This window comes from Pholcus phalangioides, unplaced genomic scaffold (genome assembly GCF_987345545.1).
Source record: "Pholcus phalangioides strain wild (caught in Gottingen) unplaced genomic scaffold, Ppha-v1.0 ptg000007l_1, whole genome shotgun sequence".
NCBI lineage: Eukaryota > Metazoa > Arthropoda > Arachnida > Araneae > Pholcidae > Pholcus > Pholcus phalangioides.
Genome location: NW_028301600.1, coordinates 44,430,995 through 44,450,362, shown reverse-complemented (window position 1 = coordinate 44,450,362; position 19,368 = coordinate 44,430,995). Strand labels below are relative to the sequence as shown.

Here is a 19,368-nt window from a genome sequence, read left to right as displayed (position 1 = left end):
TTTGTATGAGTTGATGGATTTGTATGAGTTCCTCTCTCTCTGTCACCTTTATTATTTTTGTATCATTACTATACAACGAGTTGTGGCAATTTCTGTTTATAATATATTCATAACTCTTTTGTGAACACATGATATGTTATCTTTCAATTTTGATGCTACTTATTTAAGTGTCTTAGATGAGTATTTTACTGTTTAATTACGTGATGGGAACATGATGTTATCAAGATGTGATGAGAACATATTTTTATTATTGACTATCCTTCATTATATATTTCTGCTCAACCTTAGTATTTTTTGTTTATTATTTCTTGTATTTCTCATTGCTAGTTTTCTGTTTGCATATCTCTTCCTTTAGTGAGCAACAGAATTAATAAAGCATTTTTTATGTATCGCTTGGGAAGGGTTGCCATATTGTGCATTTTGTATTTGGGTTATGCTACCCAAAAAACCAAAATATATGCCTTAATAAACATATATTTATTATAATAAGATTAATACCAGATGCCCAGGCTGGGGCATCTGGACATGAGCAGGAGCAAAGATAGATAGACTTGAAGGGCTCTCAGAACATGTTAAGACTGCCAAGCTGCATCATGCTACAAAACCCTCCCACTGTGTGGGAGAAGAAGGGAGTTGCTACCTGAGCAACAAGAGAAGCAGCACAGGTTTTTTGTCGCTCTTGAGATGTATGCTTAGTAGCAAAATTAAAGTGTGTTAAGTTTGTTAATTTTTTGCTATGAGTGAAAATTTCATCATACAGTCCACTTGACAAAGCAGAGTAAAGAACATTTAAGCCAATATCTTCGCCAGAGAAATTAGGGTGGATCAGATAATAATCATTCGCACTCATGGTGTGATCACAAAATGATTACAAAGGCCCAATCTGAGAACATTGATGAACAGAGCAGAGAAACTGGTGTTGTGCTTTTACAATAATTGGATAAAATCGATGACATTCAAACAAGCATCAAGGAACTGCTTGAGGGATGCACAGCTTTGCCAGCATACAAACAACTAGATGATGCCTTCGAGCAGATTGAGGAGATGAAGGAAAACGCAAACACACTAGAAGTACAAATGCTTAGTTTCAAAAATAAAAATTAAATCAGAAGATAACCGGGTAGCTCAACCTGCAACAGTGAAATTGCTGGAGAATACTTTGCCAAGTTTTTCAGGAAATAGGGAAGAGTGCTGCTCATTTAGTTCTCATTTTAGTTTGATGAGTTTTTTTCAACTCAGCGAGGGCCAGCATTACTAATGCTGGGGGAGGGAGGAAAGGATTGCTTCCCCTGGCCTCTGTATCACCATCCATGGACATGAGTGTATATCACAGACAACAGAAAAAATATACTCACTGTTGAAATATTGGTGATAGAGATCTATCCTGATTTGTGCAATGCCAGAACTGTAATTTTCATCATCGCTATTGTATAAAATAACAGTTATTTGATTCCTGCAGTACAAGAAAAGAAAGAAAATAGAATAGATACAATTTTTTTTACAATTTCCTGAAGCATTAATACAAGACAAAAACATTCATGGTGATTAAAAACTCGAGGTACAAACATTAAGGGGGAGGAGAAATAAAACACACCTAATTAAGTATTTTGTGTGATTGAATGGTAATGATATAATGGCAAAGGGTGGTTTGGGAGAGCTTATAACAGCACTTCACCAGAACCAAGCACCGCATTTATCTTGACTGATTTGCTGCCAGATGTGTCAACAACCATCAAAGGATACATGGGGGTCAGTGCTGTCTTAACACATGGGCCCACCCGGACACGGCCCGGGGGCCTCAGAAAAATGAGAGGTAGTTGAATTTTTCGAGAATTTTCCAGGTAGGGCTTCAGAAAAATCACTTGGCCTGGAGGCCCATGATGCTCTTAAGACGGCCCTGATGAGGGTATTCTAACTTATGATTAAGCGGACCTGTTTTCACAGTGGATGATTGAAATGTGGAATCTTGTAACCCTTTGAGCAGCATTGGCCCTTACCTCTTTAAAGGTCCCTTATTTTAACATTGACAAGAACAGGTATTTTGTAAAGTTGATTTCTTAATAGAATACTCTTCCCTTTGCACCTGCTTAAGGGAATAAACAATAAATTTCTACTTCAACAGATTTATACTCCAAAAAAATAGACTTAATGCATGTTCAGCCCTTCCAAGAGGTGGATTTCTGGTTTCGCCACCTGTGTGGGATATACAAATTTTGTCACCCTTTCTCCCATTCTAATCCAATTTCCTTAACCCCTCATTCAGCAAATTTGCCACCCCTTCAAACTTATCACCCTGGGTTAAAGCCCCCTTAGCTTCCCCCCCCCCACGTTAATATGCCTCTGCTTGCAAGTCACCCTTTTGGTCAATCACATGTTTTCACACTCTAAAAGTCACCGTTGGTTGCTCACTAACCTGGTCCCATGATCTCTAGGTTACTCCTATGCTTACACACACTCTGTAGGTCACTCTTTTTATTGCCCGCTGACCTGGTTCCTCACACTCTTTAGATCGCTCTTTCTGTCACTACTATGCTTCCCACTTTCTTGGCACTCTTTTGGTTACTCACATGCTTGCATACCGTAGGTCACTCAATCCCTACACACTCTAGGTACTCACATGTGTTCACATTCTTTATAGCACTCTTTTTGTCACTCTCGATGCTTGCACATTCTTAAGGCTACTCTTTACTCACTCACATTCCTGCACAATTGCTAGTGTAACTCTTTTGGTCACTCACCGATCTAGCTCTCTTTTTGCAGAGGAAGATTTGTGGTTTTTCTGCCGTTTTTCCATTCTACTTTTTTTTTCACCATTCATTCCTTAAATTCTTCCCAAACATGCCACCATTTGCCACTTAGCCCCTCTCCCTGTAAAACTGTAAATACGCCTCTGCCCTCACTCGATCTCTCCTTACTCGACCGTGGGGCCATCTCCTGGGCAAAGTGAGCATGACTCTCATAAAAGCTCTACTAAATCTTGTTACCAAAATCAGTGTCATCAAAATGTCATTACTGTTTCTTATTCCAGCGTTTGCACAGTTGACCACTTATTCTATGATGAAAAATGTGCTTGTTATCACCCCTTGAAGTTAGCACCAAAAGTTTTGAATCACCGTGTTAGGGTAGGATTAATAATATGGATGAGTAACAATATTTAAAATCTATGGAAATAGACAAATAGTGCTTATAATATTTTTACCTATTATTTTTACATGTGGTAGCAAAAGCTCCAAATGCTGCAGACTCTTCTTCTTTGCCATCACCTAAAATAAAATCACAAAAATTTATATTGGTAAAATGTTACCAACATTTTTTCTATGCACTTAATCAAGCCAGAAATGTTAACTTAGTTTAAATGGAAATAATCAACCATTTAAGTGAAATTACACTGATGAGAGAAATTAAAAAATATATATTTTTTTTACTTTTGTGGTGTCAATAAATATACTTATATATATAAAACTACCCACACATTACCCATTCGGTTGCACCTAAACTTACAAAATAAAAACTTTATTTTGAAAACCTTCTGTATTAGGGCACCATGTAAATAATGCCTTTTTTTCACATCTGAACAAGTTACAAACTAAGTCATAGGAATAGTACTTTATAGAAAAATTTGCTGTGTATCAATGCACAGAGCAGAAATTGTGGCAGATTATGGCAATTGTGTGGCAGTTTGAACACCAACGACAATGTGATTTCTAATTTTGAAATCAGGCAATGCCCAACAAACATGTCTTCTTCGAGGTTTTCAATCTAATATTTTACAACCTAAAAAACATTAACCCAAAAGAAATTCATATATTTGTCTCTATTATATTTTAATAATCCGCCAAATGAAATAAAATATGAAAAGAATTAAGAGCTTTCAAACTAATAACTAATTATATTAATCTTTTACTACAATAGAAAGGTACTTCTTAGCCCCCAATATACAATGTTGTCACACCAAGGCCTCTGTAATATTTGTGTCTGTTTGTATATTTTGTTTGCACTTGTTATTATATGAAAATGTTTCCCACCACAGAAATATTTATGTTTGTATACTCTGGATGGATCAAGCGATCCCTTGTGTACAATATTGTATATATATATATTACATTTTCTCTCTTTTTTCCAATAAATTATTATTATTATTATTAATTTGCAAGAAATCTTAAGAGTCAAAAGCAAGTGTCATTGGGTAAGCTCTTTTTTCAAAATCACACAAAAAAATAAGTTTGCAGACAACAGTAAGTCTGTAAATTATCTTGAATGGTGGTCCTCTCTTATCTTTCAGAGTAAGTTAATGTGTAAACACATTATTGTACTGTATGTTCATTTATGGCGTTGTTGTATTTTGTTATATTATTAATTGCATTGTATTATTCATGATATTATTTTAATTAATAGTGTTGTAATATTAATTGTCATTTTTATTCGTCATTTTTATGCAAATGAATAATTGAGGAATGGGTTATCCATGTTTCCATTATTTCCGATGAGGAAATTCAAATCTTTTTTAATTCACTTTCACTTATACAAAGAAAGGGGAAAAAATATATGCACAACATGTTACAGACTGAAGCAATTTTTGATACACTGAGTTACATATGAGTTGACAAGGGGTAACTTGGTTACCCATACTGACTAAATACAATGAAGCTAAAACTAAAAGTCAGTAGTGAAATTAGTATTGCTATGTTAAAAGCGTGAGAATAAAAAAAATAAAAAAAGAAATGCATGCATGAAAAAATATACATATCAGCAAATCAAGAAAATACATGCACTGAGTATAAAAAATAGAGATGGCGGGCAGGAATTTAATTGTAAAAAAATAAGGAAATCGCTTCGGTCAAACACAATCAAAATGTATAAGTTTGTCTGAGTATTAAAATAAGTTTCAATATTTGTTATGTTAGCAATGCATTGTTGAAGCCGCTGTTTAAAAGCAGGAAACGACATTATATTTTGCAATTCAGTAGGTAAAGTGTTATAAATTTTAGGAGCAATGTACAAAAAAAAAATGTTTGCAAAAAATATTTTATCTATGTGAGGGAATCTCAAAGCCCACATGAGATCGTCTCAAGGAAACATTCATTTTGGGTGTGCAAAGATTTTTGTTTTTGTGCAGAAAAATTATTGCTTTATAGAAGACAAGTTGTCATAGGTTTAGGATATATTTATTATATAAAGAAATGTCATTTGAAGTTGAGTATCCTAAAAACTTGAGAAATTTGAATTGAATAGTTATAATTGGTAATAAGTTAGTCTTATAATTGCAGCCCCATGTAAGTAGACCGACCGTATTGTAATGATGAATGAACCTAGGCATAATAAACAGAGCGCAAGAAAGTGATGAACAATTCTTTGCAAATGGTAAAACTTATACAAGAAAAATCTGAGTTTTTCGTGAGGAATTCAACATGAGATTTCCATTTCAAATTAGAATCAACGTAGATACCAAGATATTTCCACGAGAAGACTTCTCCTACACATTGACAATTACAAGTGTGAATTTGATTCAATATATGATCGATTCAAATAACAAGCATGTTCATGGAATGAATTCAGCTTGCTAACGAAGTTAAACTGTAAGTCAATTTCATTTGATCATTTTTGTCACACCATGGTCATTTTCTGCACACAATTAGCCCTCGTGTGCAGAAAATGACAGTGGTGTGACAAAAATGATCAAATTAAATTGACTTACAGTTTAATTTCGTTAGCAAGCTGAATTCATTCCATGAACATGCTTGTTTTTTGAATCGATCGTATATTGAATCAAATTTCCTCATCAGAAATAATGGAAGCATGGATAACTCATTCCTCAATTATTCATTCACATAAAAATGAGGAATAAAAATGGCACTTTATATTACAACACAACAATAATATCATGAATAATACAATGCAATTAATATTATAACAACAAAATACAACAATGTATAAACAACAACTGACTGTAAATCAATCAGTAACTTTAATTTAACTTGCGTCAGTATTTTTCACAATTTTTAAGGTTGAATGCCTCAAACTGTGCTAGTAAATGATTGTTTCATGCCTGATAAAAGCTAAAAATGTGTAAACTAGGAATTAATTTTTTATACTTTCTTCTAGTACAACACAGATATTAAAATCTCTCAATTATTTTCCTTGAAAATTTCCAGATCTCAGATATTGCAGGGAAAACTAAAGTGTGTTTTTTTATTTTCCTAGATAAAAAATTTAATCTTTTATGTAAGTTTTGTAGATTTTGAGATGTGATTACTCTTCATTATTACAAATTCTTATTAAGGCATGTATACACTAACGGGCCGATCTTGCAACGCACGACCCCCTGCAGCAGTTCTAATCCGCTCATGGGTACACAAACTTCCTTTATGCTCCTTTCTTTCCTTTGTATTCATTGAAAAAACCGATTCCAGGTGGGTCCAGTGAAAACAGCTCAAGAATCATTCACAACACCATACAAATTACTGAACAACCAATTGCGAATGCTTTCATTGCATGATCCACGCGCTAGTGTATATGTGCCTTTAAATGTTTCACCATCGCAATTTACTTACTATTGATGATCTTCAAATCCAATAATTTATCACAAGTTCTACTCAGCAAACCCATAACAGCATAAACTGGTTTTCGTACAAACTGAACATGTGGTGGAACTGTATTATTAATCTGGAATCTTGCCAGTAAGGTACGCTCAGTAAATTGATATGGAAAGTAACTCAGAAACCCATTGTCATTGCTTAAAAGATGGAAATTTGCTTTCTTCACAGTTCTGCTGCTGCGCACAACATAATAATTTATATGCTGGGATATTACCTAAAATTATAGAATATATTTTTACACAGTAAGTCTAATATGATCTAAAGTTAGAAACAAATCTCTAATAAAATTTGATGCAACAACCAAGTTACATTCAAGAAATAAAAATTGCTCAAATATTCTGCAATGCAAAATAGTAATGTGTCTCAATAATTTAATTATTGAGATACTAAAATGCAGTTAGAACAAAATAGATATACATTTAAATTTTAATCTGACAGTTACAGGAAAATTTACATTTATCTCACAGATTAGAATCATTTTTTATTATTTATAATTATCTCTGAATTTTATTTTTGGAAATCAATATTAGAGCCTGGAAGTTTAGCCACTTAAAATGGTCGAAATAGGCAGGCAAAAAGGCACTGAAAATTCTTAAAATAGACACTAAAAAGGCGTTTATAATTAATGGAAGAAAGAAAAAATAACTGAAAGCTTGGATATTAAGTGTCCAGAAACTGGCTAAAAATTGGCTGCACTTAATCTGTTTACTGTTTTAGTTATAGCTTATAATAACTGCATTATTTTCAAAATTAAATTGATTTTATGCCAAAAATAAAGTGTTTGTGGTCCCTCAGGATTAGGTTAATTCCGGAGCCAGCATTGCCAGCAGGGACGCCAAAAGTCAAGAATGTCTGGTATTGCTTGCTGATATGTTTGAAGACCATTTGTCCAACATTCAACAAAAATGTCCCGTTTTTGGTAAATCGGCCATCACCTAAACTGATGGTGAATGAGCTATATTTGAATGATGATTGGCGTTGCTGAGCAGTACCATTCAAATGACTAGTGCTGCCTTTAGCAACATCAGCACATATGTTACGGCATCACTGATTGCCCCATATGGAGCTTGTAGAGAAAATTATTGTGGGGCTCCTTAGAGCTATGAATGATCCACATTTATGTTTTGCGTTATTTGAAAAATTCTTTCAGTTTTATAGTTGAAACACACCTATGATGTTTAATTGTTGTAAAAAATTCTTTTTTTTCATTCATATTGCCACACATGAAGACATAGTTCAAGGCCTGGTGTAACTACACCTGTCACAAACATCCCTGACGGCATCTCTAGTCAATTCAATCAAATAATAAATACCTAAAATAATTTTTCATGGTTGTTTGCAGTGCATTCGTGGTGTAAAAAAAAAATAAAAAGGACCTCAATACAATATGGGCCCCTGGGACAGAGTCCCAACTCCTGAATAGCCTAGGTGAGCCAAAATGTCAGCTGATGACCTCTTGGGATAGTGATTGGTCAGCTATACAATGTAGTCCAATGCATGAGCAAGATATATTATAAGGAGAAACAAATGTCTCTAATTTTTCTCAGCTTCTCTCATACATAGCTGCCTTTGTCTGAAACAAAAACATTCATGTCTGACACCATCCAGCCATAGCAAAGTTGATGCAGGGCAACATGAAGTTTTCTATCTCTCAAGCACTTGCACCTATTCATGTTTAAATTGGGCTAGAAGTATGGGGGGGGGGGCTTTTCTGATAACAACAATTAATACTAATATTTAGAGATTTTTAGAAAATCAAGTGTCTTGAAGTTCTGCATGCTCAAAATATCCAAGTTCTACACAATATGGCTGCTGAGATTCACAAACAAAAGTAAAACAATGTTAAACTGTAGTAGTATTAATGTATTAATTTGTAGTAGATAACATATAAATAAACATATACACTTGCCAGATCTCTCAGGAAACCCTAAATGTTCTAACCAAAGGAGACACTTTTCAATTTATCATGAGCACCAAAAACTTGCAAATCAATAATTTTCTGATAAACACGCTCGATAACTGGGAAGGTTATTCTTACCCAATATTACCTCTTCATATACATGTACCTCCCTACCTTTAGTAAAGCAGAATATACTAAATAATATAAATTTTTAAATTTTCAACCACTTTCCTGATCTTTCTAGCTATTGTGGTTGGTGGTATTCATTTTAACATTGATAGTTTCACCATCATTAAAGTTTTTAACATAATACTGTAACTGAAAGACAAAATTTAATTCTCTTCATGAAGAGATGAATTTTATGAATGGTTCAAATGGGGTGACCATAATCTATGGAGACAAATACAAGAAATTAAGATGGTCAATATAGAAAATTAGAACAGCAAAAGACAGCGCAGTTCACCAAAACGATTGCCAATTTTAAAGCTAAAATTTTCAAAATATGCTATCTTGAAAAATTGTTAAATCAGCAGGAAATAAATGTTTTGATTCATGGTAAATGCAATCCTACTTCTGCAAATATGCAGTGAATTTGAATGTATTTCATGTGAGAGTTGAATATTTACATATGTGCATCACACATAGCTATAAAGTTACAAAAATTATCTGTATAGACAATTTCAGTGAAGACAACTAAATCAAGTAAATGTTGTTGAAAAAAATGGGACATTCCTATCACAAATGTCAGAATGCCAAAAAAGGGTGAAAAATATGGGGAAGTCCCTAAAATTATTAGTCATATGGTCACATCGCCATATGATCACATCAGAATTGGACATCAATTTTTTTTTCAGGTATGTGCGATCAAATATTGTTGCTTTTTGCCACTGAATTTATAATTATGTGTTCAATAACCAGGTCATGCTATAACTTTTAGCTACTCAGGATCTATTGTTACAAAAGTTCTCACACATTATGTTTCTTTGCATTGCTTATAAACACTGCCTATATACACATTTGTGTGTTCACGAAAATTCATAAAATACACATTTATACATGTAATTGAACTTTAGATGAACTTAGACGGTTATTTTTAATTCTGATGATGATAGTCATTGTAAAACCAGTATTGCAGAAGAGAATACAAAAAGAGTGCAAAAAATTTCTGTTCAACGAGTCTCAAATACATATTGAGTCAAATACAGTTATGCTGATGCTGAATTCATCATCATAATGCTTTTATAATAATATAATACCTTCACAATGATTGCAGCATAAGAGGCATCAGCTCTCCACAATTCACCTGATGACCATCCTTTAATTGGGTCAGCTTCACTAAAAAAAATAAAACATTATTGTACCTATGCAAACAAGACATGAAAGGATTTCATATTTTTAGAATAAATGTGCCAGGAAAAACCAAATTCTTGTTTTTAATTGTTTAAAAATTAAAAAAATTATTTTCAAATAAAAATTTTTAGAAACATTGAATCAAGAAAAAAGGTATCTGTACTTTACTCAAAAGACACTATTTTCAATATTCTGTATGATCAGATGCTTGCGAGTCATATTACATTTCAAAATATCTTCAAACAGTCAAGAAGCAGAGATGTGTGATACTGAATACTGAAAAAATATCGGGTATAATAAAAATTCAGAACTAGATTTGAAACTAGAGCTCTTACATTTCTAACTGTATAAGATTGGTTCCATACAAGTTGTGTTTATGCAGTAACTGAGTCACTGGATAAAAAAAAAAGGCTAGTTCTCGACTCCTACTAGAGAATATACTTTAGATGTGTTTTTACCTTATGGAAAAATATCTATTAAAGTCACTTTTATATAAAATTTTTCAAAAATGAGTAGACACATAACTTTTTGTTCTTTAATCCTGTCATGGCATTGATCAGATCTTGCCCCTTCAAAAGCCTCTTATTTTAGCATTGACAAGCCAAGATATTTAGTAAAGTTGATTTCTCAATTTAACACTCTTTCCTATACCCCTTAATTTGCACCTTGCAGAAAATCAAAAGAAAGCCTACTCCATCAAAAAAGGATATGATATTTTATAGGGAGTTTAATGATTTCTACAATGTGGCAGGAAGGATTAAAGTCTTAAAAAAGCTACCCACACTAGTATGCAAACTATATCCAACAGCAAAATTGTAGTTCTTGTAGTCACTTGAGCAACATTTTTTATGACCTATGAGGTTTGATTGGTAAGGTATGAATAAGGTAAGGTTTGGTAAAGAAAGTAATAAGTAAGGTAAATCTCCATGAGATAGCAGTATTAATTATTTTGGTAGCAGCTTTTGAATTATTACAATTATAAGTATCAATCTTTGAAACCTGTGACAAGTTTGAGCACAAAGAGCTTTGTAATTTATTTTTTGGCATTGTTCCGAATTTGGATTGTAGCAGTTACTCTGGAAATGGATTATAATAAGTGCCTCGTGCAGTGAAAAATTTTTAAATCTAAAATAGTTGCACGCAGCAAAGATTAAAGCAGAATCACAATAAGTTTGCAGTTGTTTTAGTGTTAGGAAATAAGATATCTAATACTAATAAGCATAAATTGTATTTTGTATCTTAATACTTTTTAGGAGTGTGTTGTAAACCTGTACAAAACAGAACATCTGTAGACCGAAATAAAATTCTGTTTTATAAAGGTGCAAATAAAAGCACTAATCATTGAACAGACTATATTGTAATTCTGTTTAAGACAGGTTTTCATCTTATACAGTGTCTGTCTTAGACAGGTTTCACTGTATATACATTTCTTCTTCGTGATTAAGTGTTGATAATTTTATTTAACTTTATTTTTTTTTCATATAATCTTTTACGTATATTTTGCATTGTAATATTATATTGTTAATTTTTTTTTTCAATTTTCTCATATATTTGAATTGTAATGCAAGCTTAGATTATTTTTTATTGAATTTTTATATAAAAAATAACATTGCACTAGAATATCATTTTGAGCTGTGAATATCAGCAGATTCTCAATCCTTCAGCATCCATTTAATGAATTTTTATCTTTTGTGTCTGCGACAAAAATGTGATCTTATTTCTTGCTGAATATGCTGTAAAATAAACATGTGCATTTATGAAGATATTTTTTTAAAAATTATTTCTTAATTTTTTAATGTAGTTTTTTGAATCTTATTCAGTATATTTCTTATATAGTAGCAAATATCTTTTTCAAAATGTTTTCCGAAAATGTAATTTAAAATGAATATAAGCGCCTCTTTAAACCTCCATATTTTTTTATTCATAAAGCCACTGAATCAACAGTGATGGTTTTGTAAGGTTTGATTTTGCAGTTCTAATTGTTTTTTTATGGCTTTTTGTTCCTCTTGGTGGTATATCATTCTTCTAAATGATAATATATTCAGGAGAGAAAAGGAATTATCATTATTCAGAACAGATTTCATTTAGCAAATGACTCCTGATGTGTATAGGCCACTGGGTTCTCAAATTCACTGGTTTGTGGGACCAGTGACTTTTATTTTTCAATTCTAATGCTATTTATGGTACATAAGACTAATACATACTCATTATAGATAGGAAGATGAAACAGACTTGGAAATTCTGTTCTAATATGATCAATTGTTTCAATTTCTCCTTGCAAAATTTCTTCTGAGCTCCCATTTCCCTACAGCAAAAGTATTGAAATAGTCGGCTAAATATGAGTACTCTCACTTACATTCATTTTGTTACATTTACAGTTGACGCTCGTTTTTACAAACCTGTACAGACTTGATAATTAGGTTGTAAAATCGAAAGTTCATAAAATAAATACAGAAAATGTAAAATGAGTTAGCTATTCACCATTATTGATTATTTCCATAAAAACCACTTATTTTTGTTTGTTTCATTGCAACATTTTGGTAAATATAAGATTCCATATAGAATTGATGTAGGATAATGTTTCACCCATTAACCCAAATTTCTATTTTCTAAAATATTTCCAGAATGGTGAAAGGTCACTGGAACTACTTGAAGTAGAAACGATCTTTTGCTGATATTTGATCAGAGGACTAAATACAATATTTAGAATCCTGAACTTTTTGACACTTCTGTCTTGTAAGAATTAATTAATAATTAGTTGATTAATAATTTTTTGTAAGAGTTAAATTATTAATTTGCACATTAATTCCTTTGGAAACATTTTTTTTTTCATCCACTGTAAAGCATAATCTTTTCCGTTTTGTTGACATTGCAAAGAGGAAAGAAGATGAGCAGCAGTTAACTGAAATAGAGTTTGATTGACTCTTGACTTAGAAATGACCTATCAATAACCTAATATAACATACCATTTCCATAGCCACCAGTTTATCCATTCATAATGTACAAAGAGTGAATTATGTTGCCAAAGCATCTTCAATTCATGGTCACCACCCACCAACAATCGCACCCTTCTCCTGGCACATATTTGCAAAAAACCTGCATGCTGGTGATTGACTATTAAGACATGTAGAACATCCAAATTAAGGTTGACTTTTGAATGCAATGAACTTAGAGGTGGCTGGAAGAATAAAATAGCCAGGAAAAAAAGAAGAAAAAAAAAGTTCTTAAAATAGAGAGTTGATAGCAATTAGAGTTAATAAAATAGAGTGGATTTTAACATTAGCTCTATGGCATGCTGTTCGGGACAGAGGACCAGTTCATAAAAAACAGTGCATTCATAAATTGGAGGTTCATAAAATCGAGCGTTTACTGTATATTGCTAAAATTTGCATACTTGTGTGAAATTACCTAAATAGTAAGTTATCTACATATTATTTTTATTATTTTTGTGACTATCTAACTATCAATATACAAATTTCTTTCAAGCTTACAAATATCAATGTTACAAAAGGACAATATAAAAAAATATATGGTTTTTTTTTTGTATATAAGCATTACAGCATATAGTTTACATAGATATTAGTCTTCTATGTTCTACAACAGTATACTATTCAATCATTACGCTTCATGCATAGTTAGAAAAATTGATGGCAGCACTACACATAACAAACATTGCACAGAAACAAATTCACGGAAGGTTCACTACATGCACACACACACATTCCAACATGTACCAATTTGTTAGAAGTTTGCAGAGGAATATGGATGAGGTGCATGTCTGGTTTAGTAGTAGTAGTCTTTTATACTGTTATTAGGCTTTACAATTGAAGTATACTAAAATGTATGGTAGATATTAAAATATACTTAAAGTTTTTTGCATGGCCACATGCTAGATGCATGTAAAAACTTGTCTATTCCAGTCCTGCTGAGGAATTGACACTTTTTTTGTGTTGCTAGCATTTAAAAATTTTAATTTATCAAAAAGGTTGGAGAAAACATTGAACTGCAGTAAAGAAAATTGTTCGGTTTTGCAGATTGTTATGACACTATCAGTCAAAAATATAGCACAGAATATTCATATTCAGAATTATTCAAAATATTTGTATCCCTAATTGAAACTGAATTCAGAATATAAATAAGGCTGTACACCAATATTTTGTTTCATATGGTAAAATACACCTACCTTTTTGTGAAAAGAGATGAAATCTATTCTAACACCTGTTTCATTCGTGAAGAAATTTTTTCCTGAAACACAATGCTTTAATAAAGCCCAACACATAGGTGATTTTGAGCTAACATGACAAGAACCGCCAGGACCTCCAAGTTTTAAAAGTTTATTTGCAGATTTCAATCCCTCTGAACATGCATCATAGTAGTTTAAAAATCCTGCAAGAGAAAATGAAGCTTCTGAAATAACCAAATCAACATAAGAACCTAGATGGAGTTGAATCCTCAGTTTGAAGAATAAAATGAATCCGAGAACTTTATTTTTGGGAAATTGAAATAAAAAAAACTTTCTTACATTTTTAAATTTGACTTTTTATGAGGAATAAATTATGTCTAAAATTTGTCATATTATTAGGAATGGCATCTCATTTCTGTTGGCATGATATTGGTAGGTTGTGTATGGTAATTCATCTAATAATCAGGTGGAATTTGTTTTTTCTCATGTGATTTTATTTTCTTCTTCAAACTGGTGATTTAATTAGGATAACAGATAACCTTTCATAGAATGAAAGAAACAATCAAATAGGGGCCGTTCAAGTATTACGTCATCATCAATGGGGGGAAGGGGGTTTATGATTTGCTGACTTTTGATGACGAGGGGGGTTTGGATAATGTTTACGTCATCAACCACCCCAAAAAAAAAGAAAAACCTTTCGATAGTTTATGGGCACTTGAAGTAACATTCCATCCTATTGATAAGTGTCCTACAGAACCACTTTAGTGATCTCTAAATGTTTTGCAGATCCAAGTGTTCTGGAAATGTGTCCGGGCCGCTCAAGTGCTCTGGAACTGTGTCCTGCATCACTTAAATAATCTGAGAATGTGCCGTGGGTAACTTCAGTGATGTAGAACCACACTGGGGGCCACTTAAGTGCTCTGAACTACGTCACATGTCACTCAAGGGATCTCTAAATGTGTCACGGATCGCTTAAGTGTTCTGAAACTGTGTCCTGGGTCATTTAAGTGATCTGAAAATGTGCCACGGGCCACTTAAATGCTCTGCAATTGTACCACGAGACCCTTAAGCAATCTGTAAATGTGCCGCTTAGTTCATTTTTACAAAATTAGGTTTGAAGAGAGCAGGCCGCATCAGATAACCCTCAGGGCCATATTTGGTCCGTGGGTCAAAGTCCTTTATGTGATTTATCATTATATAGCTTAGAAGGTGGGTCGCAATGAATTTATTAAAGATAAATTTTGAGTTCATAGCCTTCAAATAACATTGAAATTAACAGAAATTAATTATAAATAACATATAAAGGTATTTTCTTCAGAAATTTTAATTAAAAAATATTTTTTTTGCATTAAAAAATAAATTTTTGATCATGGAGGGGGCAGGAGCCCCCTAAGCCTTCCCCCCCCCCGTGTATGTCTCTGATCCCACCAATATGCATTAGGATTCAGAGGGGCAGAGCTGATGACGAAATTTTGCTGACAGGGAGGAGGGAGTCAGTGTTTTGCTGACAAGGGGGGAGGGGGTCAAAAATGACTAAAAATTTGCTTACGTAATACTTGAAAGTTCCCATAGAATTGAAAAGTAACATAATTAACATACAGATAACCTTTCACTAAGTAGTGTTCTCCAAGTAGCATTTTCCTAAAGTCATTCTTCCACTTTTCCGAGCCTTAATTCATCCTGCATTGGAGTATGGTGTAAGGTTTTGGAGACCATACCTGACATAAACTTGGTTGAGGGAGTGCAGAAAGAGCTACACATGCCCTTGTTGGCACGCAAGGGTTGAGCTATGAAGAAAGACTTGATTTCTTGAATATGTTTACATTGGAAGAGCGCGGGTGTCATGGGGATATGATCGAAGTGCTCAAAATTTTCAACGGGATGGTAGGATGGACCATGAGTTATTAATACATCGTCAATTAATTGCTTCAACAAGGGAACACGGGTATCGTTTAGTAAGGTACAATTACAGGTTGTGGTGTGGTGTCGCAGGGAGTTTGACACCACACCACAACATAGGGTTGTCAATAAATGGAATAGCTCACCTCCGGGGGTTGTGAATTCTAACACAATTGATATATTTAAAAAGAAGTATGATAGACAAAGTAGGATTGGATTGAATTGGATTTTAAGTTTAATGGCGCAAGGACCAATTTGGTCAAACTGCGCCAAAACAAATGATTATAAAAAAAAAGATTGTCCTTTTGTCATGTCAAAAAATTAAAAAAGCGCAGGATAAAAAGATACATGATACGTAAAACAATGACAAAGTAGGATAAATCGAGAAGCTATTTATACTTAGATAAGACAACCATAATCTTTTTATGGGCATTTTTTTTTGGTGATATATGATTTTATATATTGGATATTTTGGTTATATTTGACATTCATATTTTTATGGGCATAATTTTTTCAGCCACCTCATGGGCAATTTGCCTGCTGTGGCTTTTGTATTTGTATAAAGAAAACTATTAAAGAGTATCAAAGTAATATGATAGGACTCTTGTAATTGCTTTTCTGTTTCTCATCTGTGGTATAAACCATATTTTTATAGCCATGGAAGATGCATATTTAACATTAGAGTCATCATTTGACATCTACCACTTACAAAATAATGTGGACACGCAAATTTTAAAGTTTTTTTCTTATTATTCATGTTAACCCCATTTTTTTTCCATGCTCTTTTGCAAAAAACTTAAAAAGTTTAAATGCTTAAAGTCTGCTGTTTTCCAAATAAATCTTACAAATTCTTAATTTTATTTTACCCTGTACTTTAGGATGAATGAGGAATGGCTTAAGCATGATATTGTAGTGCAGGGATTGCAATCTGGCAGAAAGCAAAAGCTTTGTATGCAGCCCACAGTCTGTTACGTAGAGAAACTTGTTATATTTTTGAATTTTAAGCATAAAAATGTCAATAAATTCTAAATTTAAACACTTTCTAACAAATTTTATAAATGACATCCCAGCAACAAAATGGAGACTTCTTCATTTTATGTTTTGGTTCATACAATGCGACTCGTACATGCTCAAAATAATATTACAGTAGACTCTCGGTAACTCGACACATGGATAACTCAACTATTCAGATAACTCGACATCTATTATTCCCTTGGTTGGCCCAATACTAATTTCAATGAAGGGGAAACTCTCTAACTCGACACATGTTTGGCTTAACTCCGCTTAAGTCGACTATGACTGGTTTTTACAATTGCTCGTGTTTTACCATTCTAAGAATTTTTTGAGGTTGTCCGTGGGTGCCTCTTGGCCGGCCTATCATTTTAGTGGCATTTCCAGGACAGGTCTTTCATTCTTTTCATGGTCAAATGAAGTGTGGATGATCCCTAAAGTGTGGTATGATCCCTATTGGATGTTGAAATCGTCAACATCCAATAGGGATAAAAATCTTATAGATTGTAAGTTTTAATATTGTCTGTTACGGAGAATGCATTTGGCGGAACTCGGTTTTACGATTTCTTGGAAAAGGAGTAAAAAAAAAAAAAAGGAGCTAAAGCCTGGTTAGATGCTGAATATGTCATTTGGTTATCATTATGAGTATCGACGGCCGTGAATGCAATGGCTCCATGCAAACTTCATACTTTAACTTTAAAATCAAAAGTTTTCGAAAAAACTAGAATCGGGAAAACTCAGAGTGAACTCACCAAAGAATATGGAGTTGCACAGAACCCATTTCAACATTTGCTAAAAATGAGGGAAATTTTTTTTCAGCATTTGAATCTTCTTATGAACTAAGCAGAAAACGCATAAGAAATCAGAATTCAGCAATGTAGAGGAAGCAACTTTTGTGGTTCAAATCCCTCAATCTCACTTAATCCCATTATCAGGACCAGTAAGTAATTCAAAGAAAGCAAAAGATTTTGCAAAAAATCTCAATCAAGGAAATTAGGAATTATTCTAAGTATGAAAACTTTTTACAGAAAATTACAGACAAAAAATTTGTGAATTTGTCGATGTTAGAATGGATGCAAAAATTTCTGTTTTAGATGCAGTTGGAATGATTGATTCTGCATGGGACTCAGGCACGAGTGCCATGATTCGGAACTGCTTCCGTCATGTTGGTTTTTGTTCTGAGTATTTGGAGAATGATTATTTCTCTAAAGAAAATTAATTAATTAAAATAAAAAGATTATTTTTCCTGAAGATTCCTCCCAGATTAAGTGTGAAGAAAGCATAAATAGAGTGCTATTTATGCTTGATATACAGGGTGATTATAAAAAAAACTATCCCGACATATGGGCCCCTAACTATCATACCATTCACAGAAACTGAATGAAATTTTGGCATAAGGTATTTTGAGGTATGCGCTCAAGAATGATATGGAAAACAACAGTGTCACTCTAACAGTTACGGTTACAGTGAGAAAATTTCGAAAATATCAAATGGTAACACCAAGTTTTTTGTATAAGAATGTGATCTCCATTGTGAAAAACCCTAAATAGCGTTCGAACGGCAACTGTAGCATGAAAATCACCGGCGGTAGATAGGCTAAAAGTGAGGACAACCAATAAGGACAGAGAAGCAGCATAAAATAAAGCATTTTATTGTGTTTCACAAATTTTCCACATGACCTACTTCACACACGATGACACTTTGTATGCGGCAGATGGTGAATAGCACTGCAGCACGTACCATGGCAATAGGAATCTCTTGAATCGCAGTTCTGATGGCATCTTTCAAATCAGATGCAGTTTGCGGACGATACTGATACACTTTGGATTTCAGATATCCCCACAGCCAGAAATCCATTGGTGTGAGATCAGGAGACCTTGGTGGCCACGGAAACGGGAAATGACGGGAGATAACTCTGTCACCAAACTGTTGACTTAAGACACGTTTGACAGAAGACCCTACATGTGGAGGAGCGCCATCTTGCATCCACACAACTTCAGATAGAGCATTTTGCCGTTGCAATGCAGGAATTGCGTAACGAGTTAACATGTCCAGATAGTGAGCACTCGTTACTGTACATGTTTGCAGATCACCGGCAGTAATCTGTTCAAAAAAGTAAGGGCCGAGGATGAACGTACTCGTTATACCACACCACATAGTCACTTTTTCCTCGTGTAATGGACGTGCAAGCACATCATGTGGATTATTGTCTGCCCAGTGCACACAATTTTTCGAATTCACGTTACCAGTTAACGAGAAATGCGCCTCATCTGTCCACAGAATGCGTAAAGGCCAGATTGCGTAAAGGGGATTTTCGTGCTACAGGTGCTATTCCAACGCTATTTAGTGTTTTTCAGTATGAAGATCGCATTCCAATACAAAAAACTTGGTGTTGCCATTTGATATTTTCGAAATTTTCTCACTGTAAC

General features: G+C 33.5%; 1 protein-coding gene across 1 annotated transcript in view; it reads right to left on the bottom strand.

Moving 5' to 3' along the window:
• Idua (alpha-L-iduronidase) overlaps positions 1 to 19,368 on the bottom strand; it is a 45,275-nt gene that overhangs the window by 11,786 nt on the left and 14,121 nt on the right. The window contains exons 6-11 of the mRNA XM_089233307.1: positions 14,030 to 14,232; positions 12,051 to 12,151; positions 9,753 to 9,831; positions 6,552 to 6,810; positions 3,200 to 3,263; positions 1,356 to 1,453 (exon numbers count right to left, since the gene is read on the bottom strand). Of these exons, the coding sequence (XP_089089433.1) occupies positions 1,356 to 1,453; positions 3,200 to 3,263; positions 6,552 to 6,810; positions 9,753 to 9,831; positions 12,051 to 12,151; positions 14,030 to 14,232 (804 nt within the window). The remainder of the gene's footprint in view (positions 1 to 1,355; positions 1,454 to 3,199; positions 3,264 to 6,551; positions 6,811 to 9,752; positions 9,832 to 12,050; positions 12,152 to 14,029; positions 14,233 to 19,368) is intronic.